The 20,868-nt window shown below is 43.4% G+C and overlaps 1 protein-coding gene across 1 annotated transcript; it reads left to right on the top strand.

Annotated features, from left to right (window-relative positions):
• Window positions 1-3,887: 3,887 nt before the first annotated feature.
• Window positions 3,888-20,161, top strand: BLOC1S5 (biogenesis of lysosomal organelles complex 1 subunit 5). The gene is made up of 5 exons (XM_066625006.1): window positions 3,888-4,065; window positions 8,690-8,772; window positions 10,286-10,415; window positions 12,081-12,139; window positions 18,368-20,161. The coding sequence occupies exons 1-5, from the start codon at window positions 3,951-3,953 to the stop codon at window positions 18,542-18,544; spliced, it is 564 nt and encodes a 187-aa protein (XP_066481103.1). The 5' UTR covers window positions 3,888-3,950; the 3' UTR covers window positions 18,545-20,161.
• The last annotated feature ends 707 nt before the right edge of the window (window positions 20,162-20,868 follow it).

Raw genomic sequence — 20,868 nt, forward strand, 5'->3', positions numbered from 1 at the left:
GCCCCGCCCCCTGCCCGCTCGCTCTGCTCTGCTTCCCCAGGCAGTCAGAGGCTACTCAGAAGTAAGTCTCAGAGTCACTGGGGCTCACTCCCAGGAAAGCGAGGGTGGGGTGGCAGTCTCGCTGCCCAATCCTGTGCATGCCTACTCTGAAGTAAGTCCCATTAGAGTCAGGGGGGCTTACTCCCAGGAAAGCCTCTCCCCCCCAAGCCTGGAGCATCACATCCTCTCTCCCCCCAAGCCTGGAGCATCACAGCTTCTCTCTTCCGCCCCCCCCAAACCTGGAGCATCACAGCCTCCCCCCCCCCCCCCCCCCGCAAAGCCTGGAGCATCACAGCTTCTCTGCAACACAAACACTTTCCCCCCTCTCTCACACACACAGGCTGCCCCCTTCTCTTACACACACAGATGCTCTGCCCCCCACCACACACACTCACACAGCAGGGGAGGGGCGCTTTCACTCACCTCATCCAGCATCTGAATGTAAGCCCCCCCCATCACAAAGAAAAAACTGCCTCCTTGGTCAGAATGCCAGTGTTTGCTTATTGCACAAGCCCCAGGTAAGGCTCGGTTCTCACCATAAATCCAGAGGTTTGTTGTGTCTTGAGAATTCAAGTTGTGGTTGGACTTTCCACTTGTTCATTTGTATTGGAATCACAGAAGAACTGGTGAGGAGGTAGATGTGGTGTCAGCAGTGGCCCCTTTAAGGGTAAGGCCTGGGCATTCAGCAGAGTGTACTGCACAGCTGCAGCCACTGGAAGGCAATAGGGCCCTCAGGGATATAAGGAGTACCTGAGGCAGGAAGGGTTTGTGGGTTTTGAAGGAGTGCAGGTTGGAGAGGAGACTGACTGGGTTTATTGAATTTGTAATCTGACTGTGGATTGTGACTGGACTTGGATACCCTGATGGATTTGACTGACCTTGGACTGTAATTTGGCTTATTGGTTCTGGACTCTGATTTGGCAACTCTGATTGATGGGCCTGATTTACTTGGCATCTGTGGACTGGAACTGGACTCACTTTTGCTTGCTGCACTGGTGAGTTGCACAAGGGGGACTGATCAGCCTTAAGCGGGCACAAGGCCCAGTGGATTGGGATTTGGCAGAACATCATTGTAGCAGAAAGATAATGTGATCCCCTATTTGTGTGCACCTGCTTTTGTGAGCTTCATAAATTCTGACTCTAGTGATGATGAGTTCTTGGGGTTTCCAGAAAACTAGAGTGCTCAAACCTTTAAGTCTCTCCATTTGTTAATGACAGTGATAATGGTTCTTAATGCCACTGTTGACTGCTGTTCACTTTACATGGTTCAAATGTTATTATGTTATAGTTTATTAAATATTTTATTACACTATTTGGTTCAGAATATTTTTTTCCTGTTTTCCTCCTCTAAAAATGAGGTGTGTCTTATGATCAGGTGCGTCTTATGGAGCAAAAAATATGGTATATAGTGATGGCCAAAGCAAAGCCAGGGCCTGGATCTGACCCACAAGAGCTTCTAGTCTCACCCTCTGACTGCTCCTTGTCCATGGCCAACGCTTCTCCTGTGTGCGCATATACATCAATGCTGATGCTGCACGCTCAAATGTAGCAGTTTTGCTCTAACATGTAACCTTGGTGAGAGGATGCAGGCACGTGTCAATTGATTGACCATGCCAGAATTGAGATGAACAAGCGTGTCTCCTGTCTGGGAGCAGAGCAGGTTTAAAAGAGCTGGCTGCAAACAAGATTGAGAACAAGAAAAGGATTCTTATTTTTTTCTCCAAAATTCCTCCAATTAAAAATGAATGCTTGCAAAAAACCAAAACAAGACCAGGACAAAAGTGCTCAGTGAATGCTGCGAGTTCAAAAAGAATGGAATGCAACATATTTTTTTTTTAATAGAGCTGGAATCGACACGATGGTACTTATAACAGTGTAAACATTATGGCCCCCCTACACACAATTTCTATACTCCAACATGATCCTTGGCCAAAATGTTCATCCACAGGCATATCAGTCGTAGCAAATGTTGATACCTCCAGTATATTTGGGGCATGCAATAGGGCATGCAGCTTTACTGCTTCCAGTATTTCCCTTTGTGTTCATTGAGACTGCGTCTTGTCTCATTCTGGTACAACTGCCCAAATGAAAGTTTTACATGAGGAAGTGGAAGCTAGACAGTTTTACCAGACTAGACTATGTCTGCAATTGTCCACTTTGGCTTCACATTGCCATGACAAATAAGAAATGTGAATCAACCCTGAGTTCTCCATGTCTTTCTAATTCCACTTATGGTTTTCCAGGCATCAGGACTACTTCTTGTCAGAGTTCAACTTCAGTCAGCTTCACAGCACCCAGTCCCACTGACTGACTGCAGGCAAGGACCAAGACTGTAGGATCGACATCAAATGAAATAAAGTGGCACAACTGAAAGATATCAGAATAGTGTTGAACGTAACAGTATGCCCCAGAATGATCTTGTAGTCAATATATGTTGGCGGGGATGGGGGAAGGATCGATTCTGGTGAAAAGTCCTGACCATCTCTATCCACAAGGACCTTCCAGCTAAGAATGATACACAGCCAAGAATGAGCTGGTTGCTCATCATGAGAGTAGGAATTTTTTCTGTCATCTGAATTGGCCATGGAAGGTTTTTCACCTACCCCAGATTGGTGAGGGAGGGATGGTGTGTTTGGCAGGTTTAATGTTTTAAAAATTGGTCACTTATGTTTAATAAAGTGGCAAAGTTCAATCCAAGCTGCAGGTTGGTGTCTTCAGTGGGGAGTGTGAAGGGAAATAGAATGCCAGATGCAGGGGAGTGGCAGCAGGACACAAGTACCTTGTGTGCTGCCTGAGAACCCAATCCTATCCAACTTTCCAGCGCCTGCACCTAAGGGGCAATCATGGACCTCTTCAATGTAAGGGAACATCTGATCCCTTACCTTGGGCTCCATCAGCACTGGAAAGTTGGATAGGAACTGAGACATCTGGTGGGCTACTGTGAGATTCAGGAAGCTGGACTACACAGGGCCTGGGCCTGATCCAGCAGGGCTCATGTTCTTATGATGGGAAACACTCGAGCTGCCCCCCAAACCCTCAGACAGATTTTCCGTGCATGTCACTAGCACTTCATAATTAACCTACCAAAGGAGCAAAAAGGGCTAATCACAACCATGTAGACAGTTACCAGGAAGCAGGTCCTATGGAACTCACTGTGACTTCTCTGTGGAGATACACCTAGGTTTGAGTGATAAGAGACCAATAGGCTGCCATCGCCCCCACCTTTCTCCAGGTGGTGGAAATCATCACCCAAGGTCACAATTGCCCTGCCCAGCACAAAAGGCAAATGGTGGTGGCCTAACAGCCCAATGGTTGGAAGCCCCACACCTGTCCGAACCACACACTCAGCAGGTTGGGATAGATCCGCAGCAGGTTGGGGAACACCTATTACACTATTTATATGATTTGATGATCACACTGAGGTCTTCCCTTTTCTCCATAATGGAACTCAAGAGCCCAGTCCTCTGCATGTTTACTCAGAAGTAAGTCCCATCAGAGTCAAGGGGGCTTACTCCCAGGAAAGTATGGATAGGATTGCGGCCTCAGAGCCCAATCCCTGCATGCCTACTCAGAAGTAAGTCCCATCAGAGTCAATGGGCTTACTCCCAGGAAAGTGTGGACAGGACTGCAGTCTGAGACAGCTTGCCTAACTCCTCCCTGAATGAGGCTACAGTCCTGTCCACACTTACTTGGAAATAAGCCCCACTGACTCTAATGGAACTTACTTCTGAGTAGACCCGCACAGGCTTCGGCTCTAATCACAGGCAAGCTTCTATTGGCTCCCCCTGCTGACGTAACGTTCCTTCCTAGCAAAACGAGAGCGCGCTCTGCGCATGCGCAGTCCTGGCGGCAACGGTTTCTTGCGAGTGTGGAGGCTGCCTCGCGCGGCTGGTCTTGGAAGTTGTGCAAGGATGAGCGGCGGGGCGGCCGCGGCGATGAGCCCGGCTAAAGCCGCGGAGTCGCCGTTCTCTGGCGGCAAGAAGCGAGACTCGCTGGGGCCAGCCCCGCCTCACCCCATCCTGAAGGGTAAGGACTGCGGCGCTCTATCCTCGCTTCAGTGAGGGAATGTAAGTGCCGCGTGGGCTGCGCATGCGCAGCATTCTGGGTCTGCGCATGCGCATTTTGGGCGGCAACCCATTCCCTGGCTGTAGATGATGTGTCTGCAGGGACATTTGGAGCTGGACTTAGAAGCCGCCTTGACTGCCCTCAGGTGGCCAAATACTTTGGAGGGCGCTGTGCCTCTGCCTTTAGCCCTCATATAGAAGAGGAAACGTGGCAGGTGAAGCCTTTTAAGCCCTTCCATGCTGAGCTCACCTGCCCACATTCCCTCTTCTGCACAAGGGTTCAAGGCAGAGGCCATCTCTCCGCCATTGTTTCTGGTCACCCTGGATAAAGCGCAATATAAATTTAGTATAGGGTGGGCAGACTTTCAACTGTAGGGATCCTGTACCTTCAACAATTGTAGGAGAGGGAATTTCAGCAGGTGCAGCTTTTCATCTCATCAATGACAAGCTGCACCTGCTGAAATTCCTTCTCCTACAATTGTTAAAGGTCTGGGAACCCTTAGGCTGAAAGGTTGGCCACCCCTGATTTAGTAAATATAGGATTGTCCAGTCTTCTGCATGTCTACTCAGAAGTGCTTACACACGCACACAGCAGAGACTTCTAGCAAAGAAGTAGGCAGTGAGTGATATAGAACGGTAACAGTCAGTACAGTGCTAGACACGTTTATGCAGAAGTAAGTTCAACTGAAGTTCAGTAGGACTTGTAGCCCAATCATGCATGTCTACTCAGAAGTAAGTCCCATTAGAGTCAATGAGGCTTACTCCCAAGACAGTGTGGATAGGATTAGGTTGCTACTCCCACATCAGTGTGCAGAGGTTTGCAGACTCCCAAAACTGAAAGTGGCCACATGGTCATGCACCTTCTACCGTAAGCAACTATGCTTTTTATCTGTGATAATGTCCAAGCTTGTAGACAGGCTAAGATAAGCATGGTGCATCATATGCCATTGTGGGACAACAGAATTCTAAAGTAACTTAATATGTTTTGAAGTCTTTTAATAATGTACATGCATTTGTGTTTGTATCAATAACAGTGACAAGGACTTCCTAGTGCTGTGGCACAAAGCCATTTCTACCCAATTTTGTATATACGAAACAGGGATCAAATGTGTATACCTGTGGGCTGGGCAGAAATGTGTTAAGGCCAACAGTAGCAGGGACAGTGCTTTTTCACCTTGGTCTGAGTGTGACAGGTGCTATTAAGCCATTTGGATTATTCTACATGTGTAGAATACGTCCAAGGGGACCATGCCACACTGCTCTACCTGGTATAGCCATGCCAAATGAAGAGGTGGCCAGGATGGTCGTAAGGTGTAGCTATGTGACAGTACAGACCTGCAGCCTTCTAACAAGGTACAAGTTGGGAATGGAGGATTCTGAGTTGGGAGTACACTAGAAGCCAGGATCTGGATGAAGCTTATGGCCCAATCCTGTCCAGCTTTTTAGCACAGTTGCAATGTAGCCCTGAGGTAAGGGAACATAAGAACAGACCCACTGGATCAGGCCATAGGCCCATTTAGTCCAGCTTCCTATATCTCACAGCAGCCCACCAAATGCCCCAGGGAGCACACCAGATAACAAGAGACCTCATCCTGGTGCCCTCCCTTGCATCTGGCATTCTGACATAACCCATTTCTAAAATCAGGAGGTTGCGCATAATGTTATGCGCCAGCAGCCCCTTAACTTGAGGGCTCCGTGACTGCCCCCCCCCCCACTACAGAATACACTACACTTCCCATTGGCCTGGAAAGTTGGATAGGATTAGGCCCTTAATAAGTTGAAACTAAATCTGGATGAAACATGTCCTCATGGTCGAGAAAACCACAATACAGGCGTTAGACTTTTAACCTGTTTTGGATGGGGTTGCCGTCACTCAGAAGGAACAGGTGCACAATTGGGAGTCCTTCAGGATCCCCAGCTGCTCCTGAATTGCTAGGTGGGGGCTGCGGTCAGAGGGCTTTTGACCAACTTGACCTGGTGCATCAGGTATGGCAATATCTGTGTTAGTTGGTCCTGGCCATAGTGGTCCATGCCTGTGAGACTTCTCAGTTGCACTACAGCAGCTGTTCTCAAACTCTCAGGGAGAGTTTGAGCTGCAGTATGTGCAGGGGCGGATGGAAGGCAGCAATGTGATGCACTCAGTTGCACCACTTTGGAGAGGCACAGGGGTTTGCTGCCACTTACCAGAGCCTGCAGCAGCCTCCTGGGGGTATGGGGACTCCCAGTGCCAGCCTCAGCAGGGCTCCCCTGTGAAGACTCTCAAAATTGCGATCGCCACCACTTCTGGTTTTGCATTTGCGAAACTGGAAGTAGATGTGATTGCTATTTTGAGGGTCTCTGCATGTTGGGGAACCCTGCAGAGGATGGTGCAGGGCTCCCCGCACCCTCAGGAGGCTCTTGCAGGCTCTGGTAAGTGGCAGCAAGCCCCTGTGCCCCTCCAAAGCAGTGCTACCTAGTGCATCACGTTGCTTCCTTCTCCACCTTCCCATCTTTTAAGGAGGCAGAGCTCTCTGGCTGGGGCATCGTAATGCCCTACTTTGAGAACCACTGGACTAACATTATTTTCTTGGGGCTGCCCTTGAAAACTGCTACATGTGGTTGCGAGTGTTTGGGGCACTTTGTTTCTCCTGGGCTAGTACCCCAGTGGCTACACAGGCTGTTGACTTTTTTCCAGGCCTAATTCAAAGTGCTAGTATTAGCTTTTAAAGTCCTACATGACCTCCGTGATGGGGATATTTTAGGAACTGCTTGCTTCCTTATCTCTTAGGTCAGTGGTTCTCAAACTGGTGGGTTCTTAAACTTGGGTTTAAGAACTGGTTAAGAACTGGTGGTGGGTTAAGAACTGGTGGTTCTTAAACTTTGTGTAAAAGTTCCCCTGTCCCTTTAAGGGGTGAGGGAAGGGGAGAGACAGGGAAGCAACCCCCAGGATGGTGTCCCTAAGGGTGAGCAAGGGGGGATGCTTTCCACTTACTTTATGTAGGTAGGGCTGCAGCAGATTGCAGGAGGTGCAATCTGGAGCAGATTGCATGAGACTTGGACTCATCTGTAAAATGGGTAAAAAACACTTCCATTTTGCAGGAGGTGCTTTGTGCCTGCTTTTTCTGAGGGGTCAAAGCCTTGGGGAGTGCTGTGAAGGGCTTCCTGCACCTCCTGCAGCCTCCAACAGCCCTATCTACATAAAGTAAGTGGAAAGCACCCCCTTGCCCCTCCTAGTGATGTGTGTCCCTGCCCTAGCCCCTCCTGCACAAAGACAAAGCGTAAAGCTCCCTCAAAGTTTGAGAAACACTGTCTTAGGTAGTTGGGTAGGACTCAGCTGAGAGTACCACCCTTTTCAGAGGTGAAAGGGAGTAATTGTAATACAAAGAACCTTTTCAATTGTGGCACGGAACCTCTAGAATCCTCTTCCAGATAACTTAAGAATGACTCCTTCGTTGGAAAATGTGCTATGAGGCCTGAGGACTTTTTTGTTTCGGTTGGTTTTGAGGATGGATAGGGGGGTGGTTTTTATTGTTTACCTCTTCTGTTTATTGTTTTATTTGCTTTGATTTGCTCTCTTATTGACACTATTTTATTGCTCCTACTGGTCTGTTTGTCTTCATGTTTTAAAGTAGTAGTAAGTAAGAGATCCCTATAACAAATGTATTAATTCTTATGGTGCTCTTTGCTACTTGATGAATTAAGTTGGGGCTAGGTTTTAATTTATGCTATGTTTTCAATAATAGTTTTAGGTTGCCTTGGGCAGTTTTAAAAGACTTGGAAAGGTGGGGAATAAATTATTTAAATAAATAACAGTATGTGGAAAAGTATGTTATTGGACTGTGATTCTAGCCAGCCAAGTTATATGCTAGTTATTCCATAATTTAAAGCCCTACACATGTCTGAATGATACAAACCAGGCTTCCTAGAATGATTTTTTCAGGGTCATGCGGCTACCAAATGGTTCATAGGATGATGATGATAGGTCTTTTATGGAGTAGTAACTTATTTTTTTAAAAAAGTAGGAATAAATAAGCAGTTCTCACAGTGAACAGAAGAAAGAGTTGGACTCCGAGGATCATTATTGAGACTAATACTTCTTTTGTTCGTATATGAACTGGAATTAGGGATGAGAAACATGGTGGCTAAATATACAAATGCTGTTGCATTAGCTCTGATGTTGAAAATCCAAGTGAACTGCAGAGACTCCAAATAGATCTTTTCAAACTGGGCGAGTTGGCACAAAACAGTTACTATGCGTGAAACACGTTGGGCGGAAAACCCTAATTTCTCATACACACTGATGAGCTCTGAACTGGTGGTGGCTAGCATGGAAAGAGATCTTAGAGTTTAGTGGAAAATTCAATGACAAGATCAATGCATTGTGTGACAGCTGTGAAAAGGGTGAATTTCACACTAGGGAATTATTAGAGAGCAAGGAAGAAAGTTAATAAATAGAGGGAGGAAAACATGGATGTCAGGCTGCTAAAGGAAGAGGTGAGAAGAGAAAGAATAGTGGACAGAGGTGACACATCAATTTTTTTTTTTTTGCAGGTCTTCAGTGTATAAGCATTTTAACATCTTCCATGTATCATTACTTTCCTTTATAGATGTTGGAGAAATATATTCCCGACTTTTGGATCACAGACCAGTTATTCAAGGGGAAATGCGTTATTTCATTAAGGAATTTGAAGTAGGTTTACTATTGTTTGCTTAGAAAAATTATATTTTGGAAATACTGAAAGTGTTTTGAACTTTGCAGCCATGAAGACTAGTAGTGTGACTTAAGTAAAAGGTTTGATTAAGATTCTGACCTCCTCTGTGCAATTTGCCTGCTTTCCTTGGGGAAGTACTAACTGCTCTGAGTAAGCGTCTGCGCGGAAAACTACACCTCTCTGTCCTCTTCCCTGACACCTGTACCCCTGCCTGCCATCACTATCTCCATCTCTTGTTACTATTTCTAATCAGATAAACTACAGTAGTTGCACATGTACATTTTCACTTTGAACATTCATGGAAGGCTGGGTCACAGCACTGTATCTGAGCAGTGGCTGGCAGAAACCAGTAACAGGACAGGGGAGGAACTTATCAGCGGAGCAAAGAGATGGGTGTATTGCAGTGGCTCTCAAACTTTGGGAGAGCTTTACTCTCTCAGTAAGTCTTTGCAGGGGAGGGGCAAGGGCAGAGAAGCGATTCCCCAGGATTGCGTCCCTAAAGGGGGCAAAGAGGGGGTGTTTTCACTTATTTGTACTCAGTGATGGTTGCTGGAACCTGCAGGAGGTGCAGGGAGCCCAGCACAGAGCAATCTTCAAACAGAGCAATTGCAGTGCACTTCCTGCAAGCAGGAAGTGCTTTGCAGTCACTCCGTTGCAAGGTTCCAAGCCTCAAGGAGTCCTGCAGAGGGTTGCACTGGGCTCCCTGTACCTCCTGCAGCTTCCAGCAACTGTCACTGAGTGCAAGTAAGTGAAAACACCCCCCCCTTTAGGGATGTGATCATGGGGGTTGTTTCCCTGCCTCTCCTCTTTCCCTGCCCCTTAAAGAGATGGGGAAGCATTACATGAACTGGTGGGTCATGATCCACAGGTTTGAGAACCACTGGTATATTAAGTACCTCATCCACAATTATTTTCAAGGCTGCTTACTCCACAAAAGCATCCATGGGCATTTACTCCCTACACCTGAGGCATATGATATTGATTTCTTGAACTAATTTTAAGGCCTTGATTTTTTTTTTAAATGTCTGAAATATGCAAAAATATAACCTGACTAGGAATGTAACCAAAATTATAATTGGTGTATTTGTCTAAAAACATAATTTATATTTGCCACGAGATGGCAGCAAAACTGTTCAGTAGTAATATTGGCAAAGGGCTATGTGGGGTTTAACTCTTGTAATAGGTCCTATTCTCTCAGGTTTTCTTCAAGCCTGGCTGCTGAAATATGACCCAAACCAAAAATTTAGATATATATACTCTTGTTTTTTTGAAAAATGAACTGTAATGTAAGGTGACTAATAGGATGTGGTACTAACTTGCCTCAAAACATTTGGAAGTGAGAGAGATTAGATATAATATACTGCTTATATTTTTTAAATGGTGAGTGGGGGAGTGGAGATTGGCTAACTATAAGCTATTATCTAAATAGCAGTAGCTAATTAAAGCTTGGGAAACAAATTTAGAGTTTCCCTTTTTTACTTTTTCAAATAGGAAAAACGTGGCCTCCGAGAAATGCGGGTTCTTGAAAACCTAAAGAACACAGTGTCTGAAGCAAATGACCAAACTCTGCCTAAGTGTGAACAAGTAATGCATGGCAATCTAAATGAAGTATTCATGAAATGTAAGCTGGAAGTTGTTTATTTTCTTTGATGTATTTTGCCTTTAAAATAATACTGAATTGTGTGGGTTCTCAGATGGGCAGTAAACAAGTTTCCCAGGCATTTGAAATCTGCAAAATATATACTTTTTTTAAAACTGTCAATCTAGACTAGCAATATGTAGCCTGTCCAAATTGAGCCCAGGCAACCCACTACAAAATGTGCTATGATAATTGAGTTATTTTATTTAAAAGATTTATGCACTGCCCTTTGTGCATAACAAAGGGGGTGACTGGGTCAGCTTACAGTGCTCATTAAAATACAGAGATATAAAGTTAAAAACAGGAAAAGATGGCATTGGTAACAAAGCTTTCCTGTAAATGCACCATGATTCAAAGAACCATTCAGTGTTCCCTTCCCCATACACACCCCTTGCCGTATACAGTGGTCACACTGTGGAAGAAAAGTCCTCATGTCCCTGGGGGAAGGGAGTAGTGGAAGACTGAACAGTAAGCAAGGTCATCAGATGCTGCCTGGACTGTGTCCTAGTTCACTCCTTCTCCCCCCCCCCCCAGCCATGTTTCCCACTTGACCTTGTTCTTGCTAGGGAATAGCGCGCTATTCACAAATAACTGCATTGGAAACAGGCAGAATGTCTAATTACATGGTCTGTAGTCATCTCATTGCACCTTAAAATTGTAGATTGCAATAGGACTTTGCCCCACTGGTAGTCCTTATCTATGTGCTGCCAAGGGACACTCCTAAAAAGCCACTCCCCCACCAGAAGTAATCTGGAGGAGGCTGGCAGTGCTGGTGAAAAAAAGCTCCAATGGGGGGGGGGGAGTGGATTGCTGCACCACCTTTCCCTGAGTGCTGCTGGGGCATTTGCAAGCCTTGACCACCACCCCCCCCCCCAGTGCATTGCCCTGCAATTCTTGTTTCTTTCATTCTGTTTCCCCTCCTAACCTTTAAAAGCCATGAAGGCAGTTTTTGTTCACAAATGGTTTCAGAGAATCTATAGTTGCTACTCCTGAGGGTAACTTTTCCGCTTCTCGATTTTTTTCTTTTGTAAACTAAGAGTTCTAATTAATATTACAACAGTGTTTTTATGTAATATAATCTGAGCGTCAGCTGATAGGTATACTATATAAATTATATTATAGGGCACATTCAAAATGCAAGAGAGTGCAATACATTTCATTGTCCAGCCTAGATCTTTGTATTCTTCCATGAAAAACAGAAAGATGGTGTTATGCAAAATAAGGAAATTACAAGTGAGTGCAATTTGCTTGTCATGAATTGCAGAATTCAGCTTTTCTTAGCACAGAATTCGAAAGATCTTGGAATAAAATTTTAGCATTTTTCAAAATGTAGAGTTCACATTGTCCTGCTCATCATCTTTCCTGGACTGATTTGGTCGTTATTTATGTTTAGTTTTGTTTTAATCACATGTTTGGACATAAGCTGGAATAAGGAAATAATTAAACTGAATATTTCTGAAGTGTTGTCCTCTGTGTGTATTTTTGTTTTTTTGTACATTTTGGCAGTGAGTATCCTGACACAGATGAGAATACCAGTGGTAAAAAATAATCATAGTTTATGTGTGTAGTGAGATGCTGTGGCATTACTTTGTCTGAAATGTATCCAGTGGAATGAAAATGGCTGAAGTTTTAACCTCTATATTTCAGTACAGGCAGCCACTGAGATGATGAACAGATTGCAGCAGAGAGAGCAAGAAGAAAGAAAGGTAAAGATTAGTATAACATAAACTAGCTTGTAGTGCTGAGCCTACCTTATCCTATGCTTGTGTATTCAGAAGTAAGTCTCATTATAGTCAATGGAGCTTACTCTCAGGAAAGTGTCTAAGGCAGGGCTGCTCAATAGGTGGATCGCGATCTACCAGTGGATTGCGATCTACCGGTAGATCGCGAGGCAAAATGAGTAGATCGCGGAGCCCTGTCTCTCCAAACTGTTAATATGTCAGTTTTGTCTAGTGACTAGACGAAACTGACATATTTAGCTAAACTGACACTGAAACTGACACTTTAGCTGCTCTTCAGGCATGCAGCAACAAAACTGACGAAATTGACTAGACTCCAGCAGGGGCTCCATACATTAAAGGGGGTATCTGTCAGACGCTTCCTTCCCCCCTGGTAGATCTCCGGGCCTTGCTGGGTTTCAAAGTAGCTCTCGAGCCAAAAAAGTGTGAGCACCCCTGGTCTAAGGCATCCTGATTTCATTTTGTATGGTTTTTGGCATGCACCCATTCTATGGCTTCAGAGTATTTGTTGTGCCTGCTTCACTGCCTCTTTATGCTCCTTGAATCTATATATTCTTTTCTCCCTTTCTATAAATTAATTTGGTTATATTGTGTTAACAAACTTTGTTTTGCTTTAACAATCTCTTCTGATGTTGAATCTTTGCATTCCACTAGAATAGTGCACTATGTGCCCATCATAGAAGTCAGAGAGAGAAAGGAGCTTTGAAATAGGATACCTCAGCTTATATTTGAAGATTTCAGTGTATCTTGGAGATTTCTGAGTATGGAATCTGGTTAAGATTTCTGAATCATTAATCTTTAAAATAAAGCTTTATGCTGTTTGACTTTTACACCTAGAATGGCCTTAAGGGCATCTCCTTGGAAGTTGTACTTGCTTGCCTTGCCTGGACTCCAGAGATTAAATGCACATTACATTCTTGAATAGATTGAAATTGCTGTGTTGTAATGCCGATGAACCCTGAGATTGGCAAACTGCTCTACAAGAAATCTGTAGGTCACTAAAGAGCCCTCAGTTAAGCAACAATGAATTCTAGATGTACCCTTTGTATAATAATAAATATTTTGAATAAATTTAGAAATAAACTGAGTTCTCTATTAGCAAGTCTTTTAAAATTACAAAAAAATGTGATCTCTAGATCTCTTCCACTTTCTCTGTGTGTGGAAAGTTTTTCTTAGAATTTCCTTCACAGTTAGAGAAAAGGGAAAGAGATGGCTAAGGAAACCAAAATCCCTGTTTTGTGTGGAACAAAAATACCCAACAGAATGGAAATGTAAATCTTTCCTGGTTAGTTAAAACACTGACCATATTATGAATATAGCTTATTGAAATGGAAGTGTTTCATACTTGTGGATATTATTTAATGAAAGGCCACATTATAAGAACATGTGACTCACTGGAATCTCTCACATGGCTGCACATTGCTTGTTTGTAATACTGATACTCTAAAACCTCAGGATTAGGAAAAACTGTGCAAGAAGTTAATTCTCCATATTACTTCTGTACTTAACTACTATGGGTAGACAACCTGTTCAGCTCTTTCGACTGTAACAGAGGTATATTGTAAGTAGATTGTACCTACAGTGAATGTTTTCATTCTGTGCAGTTCCAGTAATATGTATGCATATTGTGCAGCAAACACTAGTGCAAGGTTCAGTGCAAATGGAATATTCCCTGTCTCTTACCCATTGACAAGGAGATTGAAAAATGTAGTATAAGTATGCATACTTTCTTTTTCATGCTTTTGTGCATGAATTCCACTACTATTACTTTTTTAGACAAAAGCATGATGCAGTGTTAACGGCTACACCAGGGGTGCCCAAACCCCGGCCCTAGGGCCACTTGCAGCTCTCAAGGACTCCCAATCCAGCCCGCAGGGAGCCCTCAGTCTCCAATGAGCCTCTGACCCTCCAGAGAGTTGCTGGAACCCACGTTGGCCCAACGCAACTGCTCTCAACATCACGGCCAACTGTTTGACCTCTTGCATAAGCTGTGGAACAAGGGCTCCCTCCACTGCTTGCTGTTTCACGTCTGTGATGCAGCAGCGGCAGCAAAGGAAAGGCTGGCCTTGCTTTGTGCAAGGCCTTTTATAGGCCTTGAGTTATTGCAAGACCTTCATTCATTCATATAAGTTCCATCTCTAATATATTCATTTATGTAAATTTAAGTTTGAAATGTAAATTAGTTCTTTAGTGATGATGTAGAAGGTCTTTCTCTGCTTTAGAGACTGATAGCCTGGTCTTATGCATATTTACTCAGAATCCAGTCCCATTGTACTCAGTGGAGTTTACTCTGCATTGAATTGCAGCTGAAAGTAATGGACTGAATTGCAGTTTGGACTGCTGCAATACAGTATAATTAGGTCAAGCAACCATTGACGTACATTTAGAAACAGCTGACATAAATGGCACATTTCTTTCTCGATAGGAATAATAGTTGGTGTTAAGAATTTGAGATGCTGGAAGTATGAAGCACAGGATTAAAGATGAAAGTCGCCCAATAAATTACTTTGAACTTGCATGTCTTTAAAATGAAAGTGTTGCACTTAGCAGTTCTAAACTGGGCCATGTGTAAAGTTTGTGGGATCAAATGTAAATGGCTCTTAGCTCCTTGAATTGTAGGACTGGAAGGAACTAAAAGGTAATCTAGTTTCCTGTCACTGCTGCACTCTGGGTCATCGACTTTCCTTTCTTCTTACAGATCAACCTTTGCCATTCAAATTGCAGTGTGTGAGAAGGAGTCAGATTGTAGAGCAGTGTTTCTCAACCAGTGGTATGGGTACCTGCAGTGGTAGGACTCTCCAAAACATGCTTTTCCATTCTTCAGGAAGCTTTCCCTGAGCCTCTTACTGGTGTTGGCTATGTTGCGTCTGGCCTCCCAGTCCAGAAGTAACTAGCAATTATGTCATCACCAGTTATTTCTAGTGGTACTTCAAGTAGGTGGACCATGTGAAGTGGTTCGGTGGAGGTCAAACATTGAGAAACACTGCTGTAGAGCTCTCAATCTGTGAGGCAAACCTATACATTTGCTACATACTATACTAGGAAAGGCAAAGACCTCCCAGCTAATTTGCTCAGGGGAAAATTTATTTCTGACCTCACGTATCAGCATTTGACTGTGAGCAAACGTCATCCATCTAGTCTTCCCATAAAGGTTTTCTTGGGGTGTATCTTCAAGCTTCTAGGATTTTATCTATCATTAAATGGAGAAATGATTCATTCATATGCGTTTAGATTTGCAATGATTCTGATTGCTTGAAAAGTCCCATTTGTCGTTCCCCTGGAAACACTAATATTTCACACAAATGACAGTTCAGTATCTGCTGTGGTGGATATATGTTGACAGTGTGCCAAAGCATAGCATTCTCTATACTTTTCTTTACCATGCCAATCTCACCTTGTCCTGCTGCATAGCTTAATTGGAAAGGATTGCTGGAATTTTTATTTGGAGTTGGCTTTAGTTTAGTTTAGATTTCCCTTCCAACCTCTGCTCCATCCTGAGAAAGCCAAAAATTAATTTTTTAAATTGATGGCTTTCCTTAGTTTATGTGCGTCATTGGGCAGCGTCTTTCTTCATGAACAAGACAGTCCTGTGTCCTGGCTACACTGCATGTTTCTAAAGTGCGAATATTTAAGATGGAGACTGACAAACACTACATACAGGGTTCTTGTGATCCAAAGCAATTTTTTAAAAAATCAGTCTACTGAGATTGGGTAGTGGTTGCAGTGCTACTTCTCATGTGTTTTGCTGAAGTTAACATTGACACTGGATAAGCAAAATTCGTAAACAGAGAAGGCAATGCTTATTAAGCTTTCAAGTTAAATATTGATGTGTTGCCAGTCTAGAGTGAAGCCAAACACTTACTTTGTCTCTTTGGTTACTTAATTTGCGCTTTTATGTAAAGTGGCCAGTTGATTATTAATCATACAGATTTGGGTTGGTTGGTTTGCATGAATTTTTCTTGTACTGTACCATTTTCTTTAAGAGTACTCAATTTACAGAATAATACCTTACCCAAATGCCTTCCAAGCCCCAATGAGTACCTCTTAATGCACAAAAAGCAATATAGAAAAATATATTGTGAGACCAAGGTAAAAACTAGCTGCGACAAGTTAAATAGTTCTGCCATTTAAATACTTTTGAACTTTTTAATAGTCTAGACCAGCGTTTTTCAACCTTTTTCATCTCACGGCACTCTGACAAGGCGCTAACTCCAACAGGGAGTTCAGGATCCGGCAGAGCATAGCTCTACCAGTCTCACCCTCCCTCCTGTCCCAGTTCCTCCCTCCACCCTGAAATGCCTCCCCTCTGCCCCGAGGCCTTCACTGCCAACCAGAGTTCTTATCTATCTAGTTCCTGGCAGTGTCCAGCGAGCCCCGGGCTCAGCGCCAACTGGTGCTGGGCTGGCACAGGCGCTGACTACAGAGTGCATGGGCAGGATGTTGTGGGCGTGCCTTACAGCATGTTTGTGACACCCTGCACCAGCAGTATACTGGAACCACCAGCACTGGAGAGCTCAGGATTGGGATCTTAAGCAGTTCAAAACAGCTGGAAGCAGACAACATTAGGTTGTTGGCTGTTGAGCATTATTCTGTTGCACTTCTCAGTGTGAGGCAACCCATTTGGGGAAACACAGACAGTTGCCAGGGAATCAATGTCTTCTGACTCATAGTGCATGTCTTGACTGATGGAAGAGACATGGATCATATCTCATTGCTTTCCAATCTGCATAGTGCAGGAGTCTGTGTTTTATAGTATGTTCTTATTTTCAGTGTTGTGAAATGATGATGCAGATATCTATCTTAAGTTTCATTACCTAAATACAGTCATGTGTCGCTTAACAATTGGGATACAAACCGGCACCCCGTCATCAAGCAAGGCTTAATTAAGCCTCCAAAAGGCAAGGGGAGCAGTGCTTTTCGAGTGAAAAGACATGGCTTCCGGTTTCCTGGGAAAGCAGAAGTTGCGTGTTTTTTGCTGAAATGGCCATTCTGAGCTTCACAGAGGCAGTGCACAGATGTGCGCTGCTTCTGCAAGGCTCAGAAAAGCCTCTGGAGGTGAGGGGAGCATGGCTCTCCTCTGCTTCAGAGGCTTAGGGTAGTTAACAGGAACCAGCAGCGGCCGTTGCATATGCAGGCTGTTGCTGGTTGGAAGTCGCTAAGCGATGCACAACTGTACTGTAAAGCATGTTTTGAGTCTGTCTGGCTCTCTCCCCCTTGTTAATCAGCAGTTACAGAGCTATGTGCTCTGCTGGTTACACTGATAAATCCTGTCTCTTTTAAATTCAGCCATGTTTGCACCAAGTACTTGTCTCATGATACATCCCAGAATGAACTAGGAAAACCTAGTCCTAGTTGGTTCCTAGGTTAAGGTTCCACTTCTGATTTATACTAACTTTCTACAGCGTTCTTCATGATGTCTGATTATCGGTCCCAAAATTTCGCGGACTGATGTTATTATTATTAACAGTATTTATATACCACTTTTCAACTAAAAGTTCACAAAGCGGTTTACAGAGAAAAATCAACTAACTAAATGGCTCCCTGTCCCAAAAGGGCTCACAATCTAAAAAGATGCAAAAGAATACCAGCAGACAGCCACCAGAACAGACACTGCTGAGGTGAACCTGTTGAACCTGTGTATGAACAATACTAGATATGGTTTCAAGCAGCAAGCTCTGGAATACATACATCCGTAGCACTTGTTTGAATGGACATATGTGTATACCTTAACCTTCCCCCTCCTTTTTTTTTTTCCTCAAACAACAATTGCCATACCTCTTTCACATGTAATACGTATTTGCACATAGACCTGCAGGCTTTCCTCTTGGAACAGGCATGCATGCTTGTCTTCTCCTGCATAGTAGCTTTGTTTATGATGTCAACATTTGTACCACAAAGTAATTAAACAAACAGCAAGAGTAGGACTCTAGGACAGAAACACCACTGGATGGTTTTCTTGCCTTAGGCCACAATCCTATACACACTTTCCTGGGAGTAAATCCCACTAAATACAGTGAGACTTACTTCTGAGTACACATGCCTAAGATTGTGCTGTGAGGTTCCCATTATGATAAACATTGCTGTCACTGTAATGGGATCCTCAGTTTCCTTTCTAGCTCTGTTAGCAGTACCACAAATTCTGTACTGCCCATCATCCTCTAGAAATGACATTTATCACTTCCTTTCTCTTCTTAGCTTCAGACTGAGAAGCTTGTGGCTGGTGAAAAACAGCGTATAGCACTTTGGGAGGAATTCATGAAAGAACAGCACAGTATGAAAGCCGTTGTGGATGAAGAGCATACAAAAGCCATGGAGCGCCTTAAAGAACAGTATGCCACAATGGAGAAGGATTTGGCCAAACACACTATCTAAGGATTCTTATTTGCAATGATGCTGCTATTTGTCATCTGCAGTATTATTTCCCATCTAGTTCCAACATTTTTCAGTGCCAGGTTTGCCAATGAAGTATCAGAATTCAGAAGACGGAGCAGGAATAGCAAGGACTCCATCTCTTAACTGGAATTGGTTTCTGGAAATCTTGTTATCTGTCTGTAGCACTGAATTTGTTATGTACTGCATTAATTTTTTATAGAAAACTTCATGCCGGTGTAGGAGTAGAAACAGTGTATTGCTCCAGCAATCTGGATTATTTCCACTATATCCCATCTTATTCTTGGTGCAACCATTTTGCTCTTTCCCAAAGAGTAGAAACTGTTGCAGATGAGCACAGATCGATAAGGAAGGGAGGACTGCTATCTTCATGTCAGAAGATGGTGTGATGCTCTCCCTTTCAGAATAAGTTGGCTTTTAAGAATTTAAACTGTAAAAACCCCAGAAGTGTGGAATCCCAAAAGAGCTGTTAAAACACAGACCACCATGCTTCATGTATGTTCATACTAAAGAACCAGTCCTGGTAAGATCACCACAAAGAGGTGAGAGGTCTCTTGGAAGAAGTGATATTTCTATCTAGGTTGCCAACTCACTATTATTTTGATGAATCAAAAAATGAAACATGTTTCATAAGTATTAATACTTCTGTTATCTCATCCAGTATGTATTTGTACTTCTTGGACCTGGTTCCCTGACATCTGTAGCAGAAACTGTAATATGATTAGGAAATGGCTGCTATCTTTTGTGAAAATTTCAATGGAGCAATTCCTGTTGGAGGAGAACTTTGCATATCATTGTATTCTTACAGGCAGATGCTATTAGGAAAAATGCCTAGGTCCTGTCTTCACTGAGAATCATCTACATTGAACATTAGCACAATGGAGGGAAAACTCCTTGAGCCATTTGTAACCTAACATTTTAAAAATGCATTAGTTACAGTGAAAAACTGAGGTAAGCTAAATGAACAGGAAATCGGGTGGTGTTTTACCAGCTAGGCTGTGTGTAAAATAGTAACACAAAAAACAAAATTACTCATTAACTGTGATGCAACTGCAGGAGGCCACCAGTGGTTGTCTGTGTGAAGGCATAGCTTAGTGTCAAGGCTCCATCCTGGCAGCCTGTTGATAATGTGATTAAAGCGAGCAGAGGAGATGGAATATTTGTGATTTCTTTCAGTAACACTGAACTTCTGCCAAGCTGCTCTATCCACTTCCGCTGAGCTGACAGCTTCATCAATCATCACCGGGTACCTGGACTGAAAAGAAACACTTGCCAACACTGAAGCATGCTGGAATGTTTTTAATTCTCCTGTGGATTGAGGAAGAAAATAGATGATTGAAAAGTATTTCTCACACTGGGGAAAAAAAAATTTCTAATGAAACCTGTATTCAATGCAAAGCAGTTTTTCCAATGTCTGTAAGAACCCATATTTGGGTTGATGAGTGGTGCCATAAATTAAGAGCATGCAAAGTTTATTACCAGAATGTTTGAGAGACAGCTTAGAAAGCAGTTCTCTGTTTAACCCTTCAGCATGTAACGCTCTTCAAGGTTGGTAACACTTTCCTGTCCATATCAATTAAACTTGAATATTGAACCTTATTTTGATACTTATTTCAGTGAAATAACCTAGGAATAGCAGTGCAGCCCTTCCAAGGGCTTAGACTCCAGGAAGGGGTGTGAAGAATGTCTGGGTAGCACTTTACCTTCCTGGGTCTAGAATAGATCCTGGAAGGTAGAGCAGCTATCATCATACTAGTCTCCATCTATAAACACCTGAGGGAGTCTGTCTGGAGCAATCTAGCCTAGGGTTTGCCGCCTTCATAGAGAGATTTTGCTTGTTCGTTCAAGTTGATTTGTTAAATTCATCTACCCTTCCCCTTAGGTTTTCAAGTCAAGACCCTGAGAGGGCTACAGGTCTTTCAAGAGTTGTATGGAACGCCTGTTATTTATTTTGTTGTAAACCCCTCTGTGTTTAAGTAGAAATCTTTTAATAAATGAAATAGAGAGACTTCACCACTTGTGGCTTTGCCCATCAAAGTTCTCTAGTGCCAGAGACACCACAGCTGGCATAACTTTCCAGATTATACTGCTAGTTCCACTTCCTTCTTGGCCCCTCCATTCTTGAGCTCCATGCATCCATCACCCATAATATCTTGACTGTCATTTTAGTATGCTGCCTACTAAGTCCTACTTCATTTAACACTGTAAGCCAGCAAGCATCCTTACCTGTCTGGTATTCTTGTCTTTCCTACCAACAAGATAGGCTCCTTCCTGCCCTTTTATTTCTGGATTGTTTTGTTTTATAG

This window comes from Tiliqua scincoides, chromosome 4 (genome assembly GCF_035046505.1).
Source record: "Tiliqua scincoides isolate rTilSci1 chromosome 4, rTilSci1.hap2, whole genome shotgun sequence".
Taxonomy (NCBI): Eukaryota; Metazoa; Chordata; class Lepidosauria; order Squamata; family Scincidae; genus Tiliqua; species Tiliqua scincoides.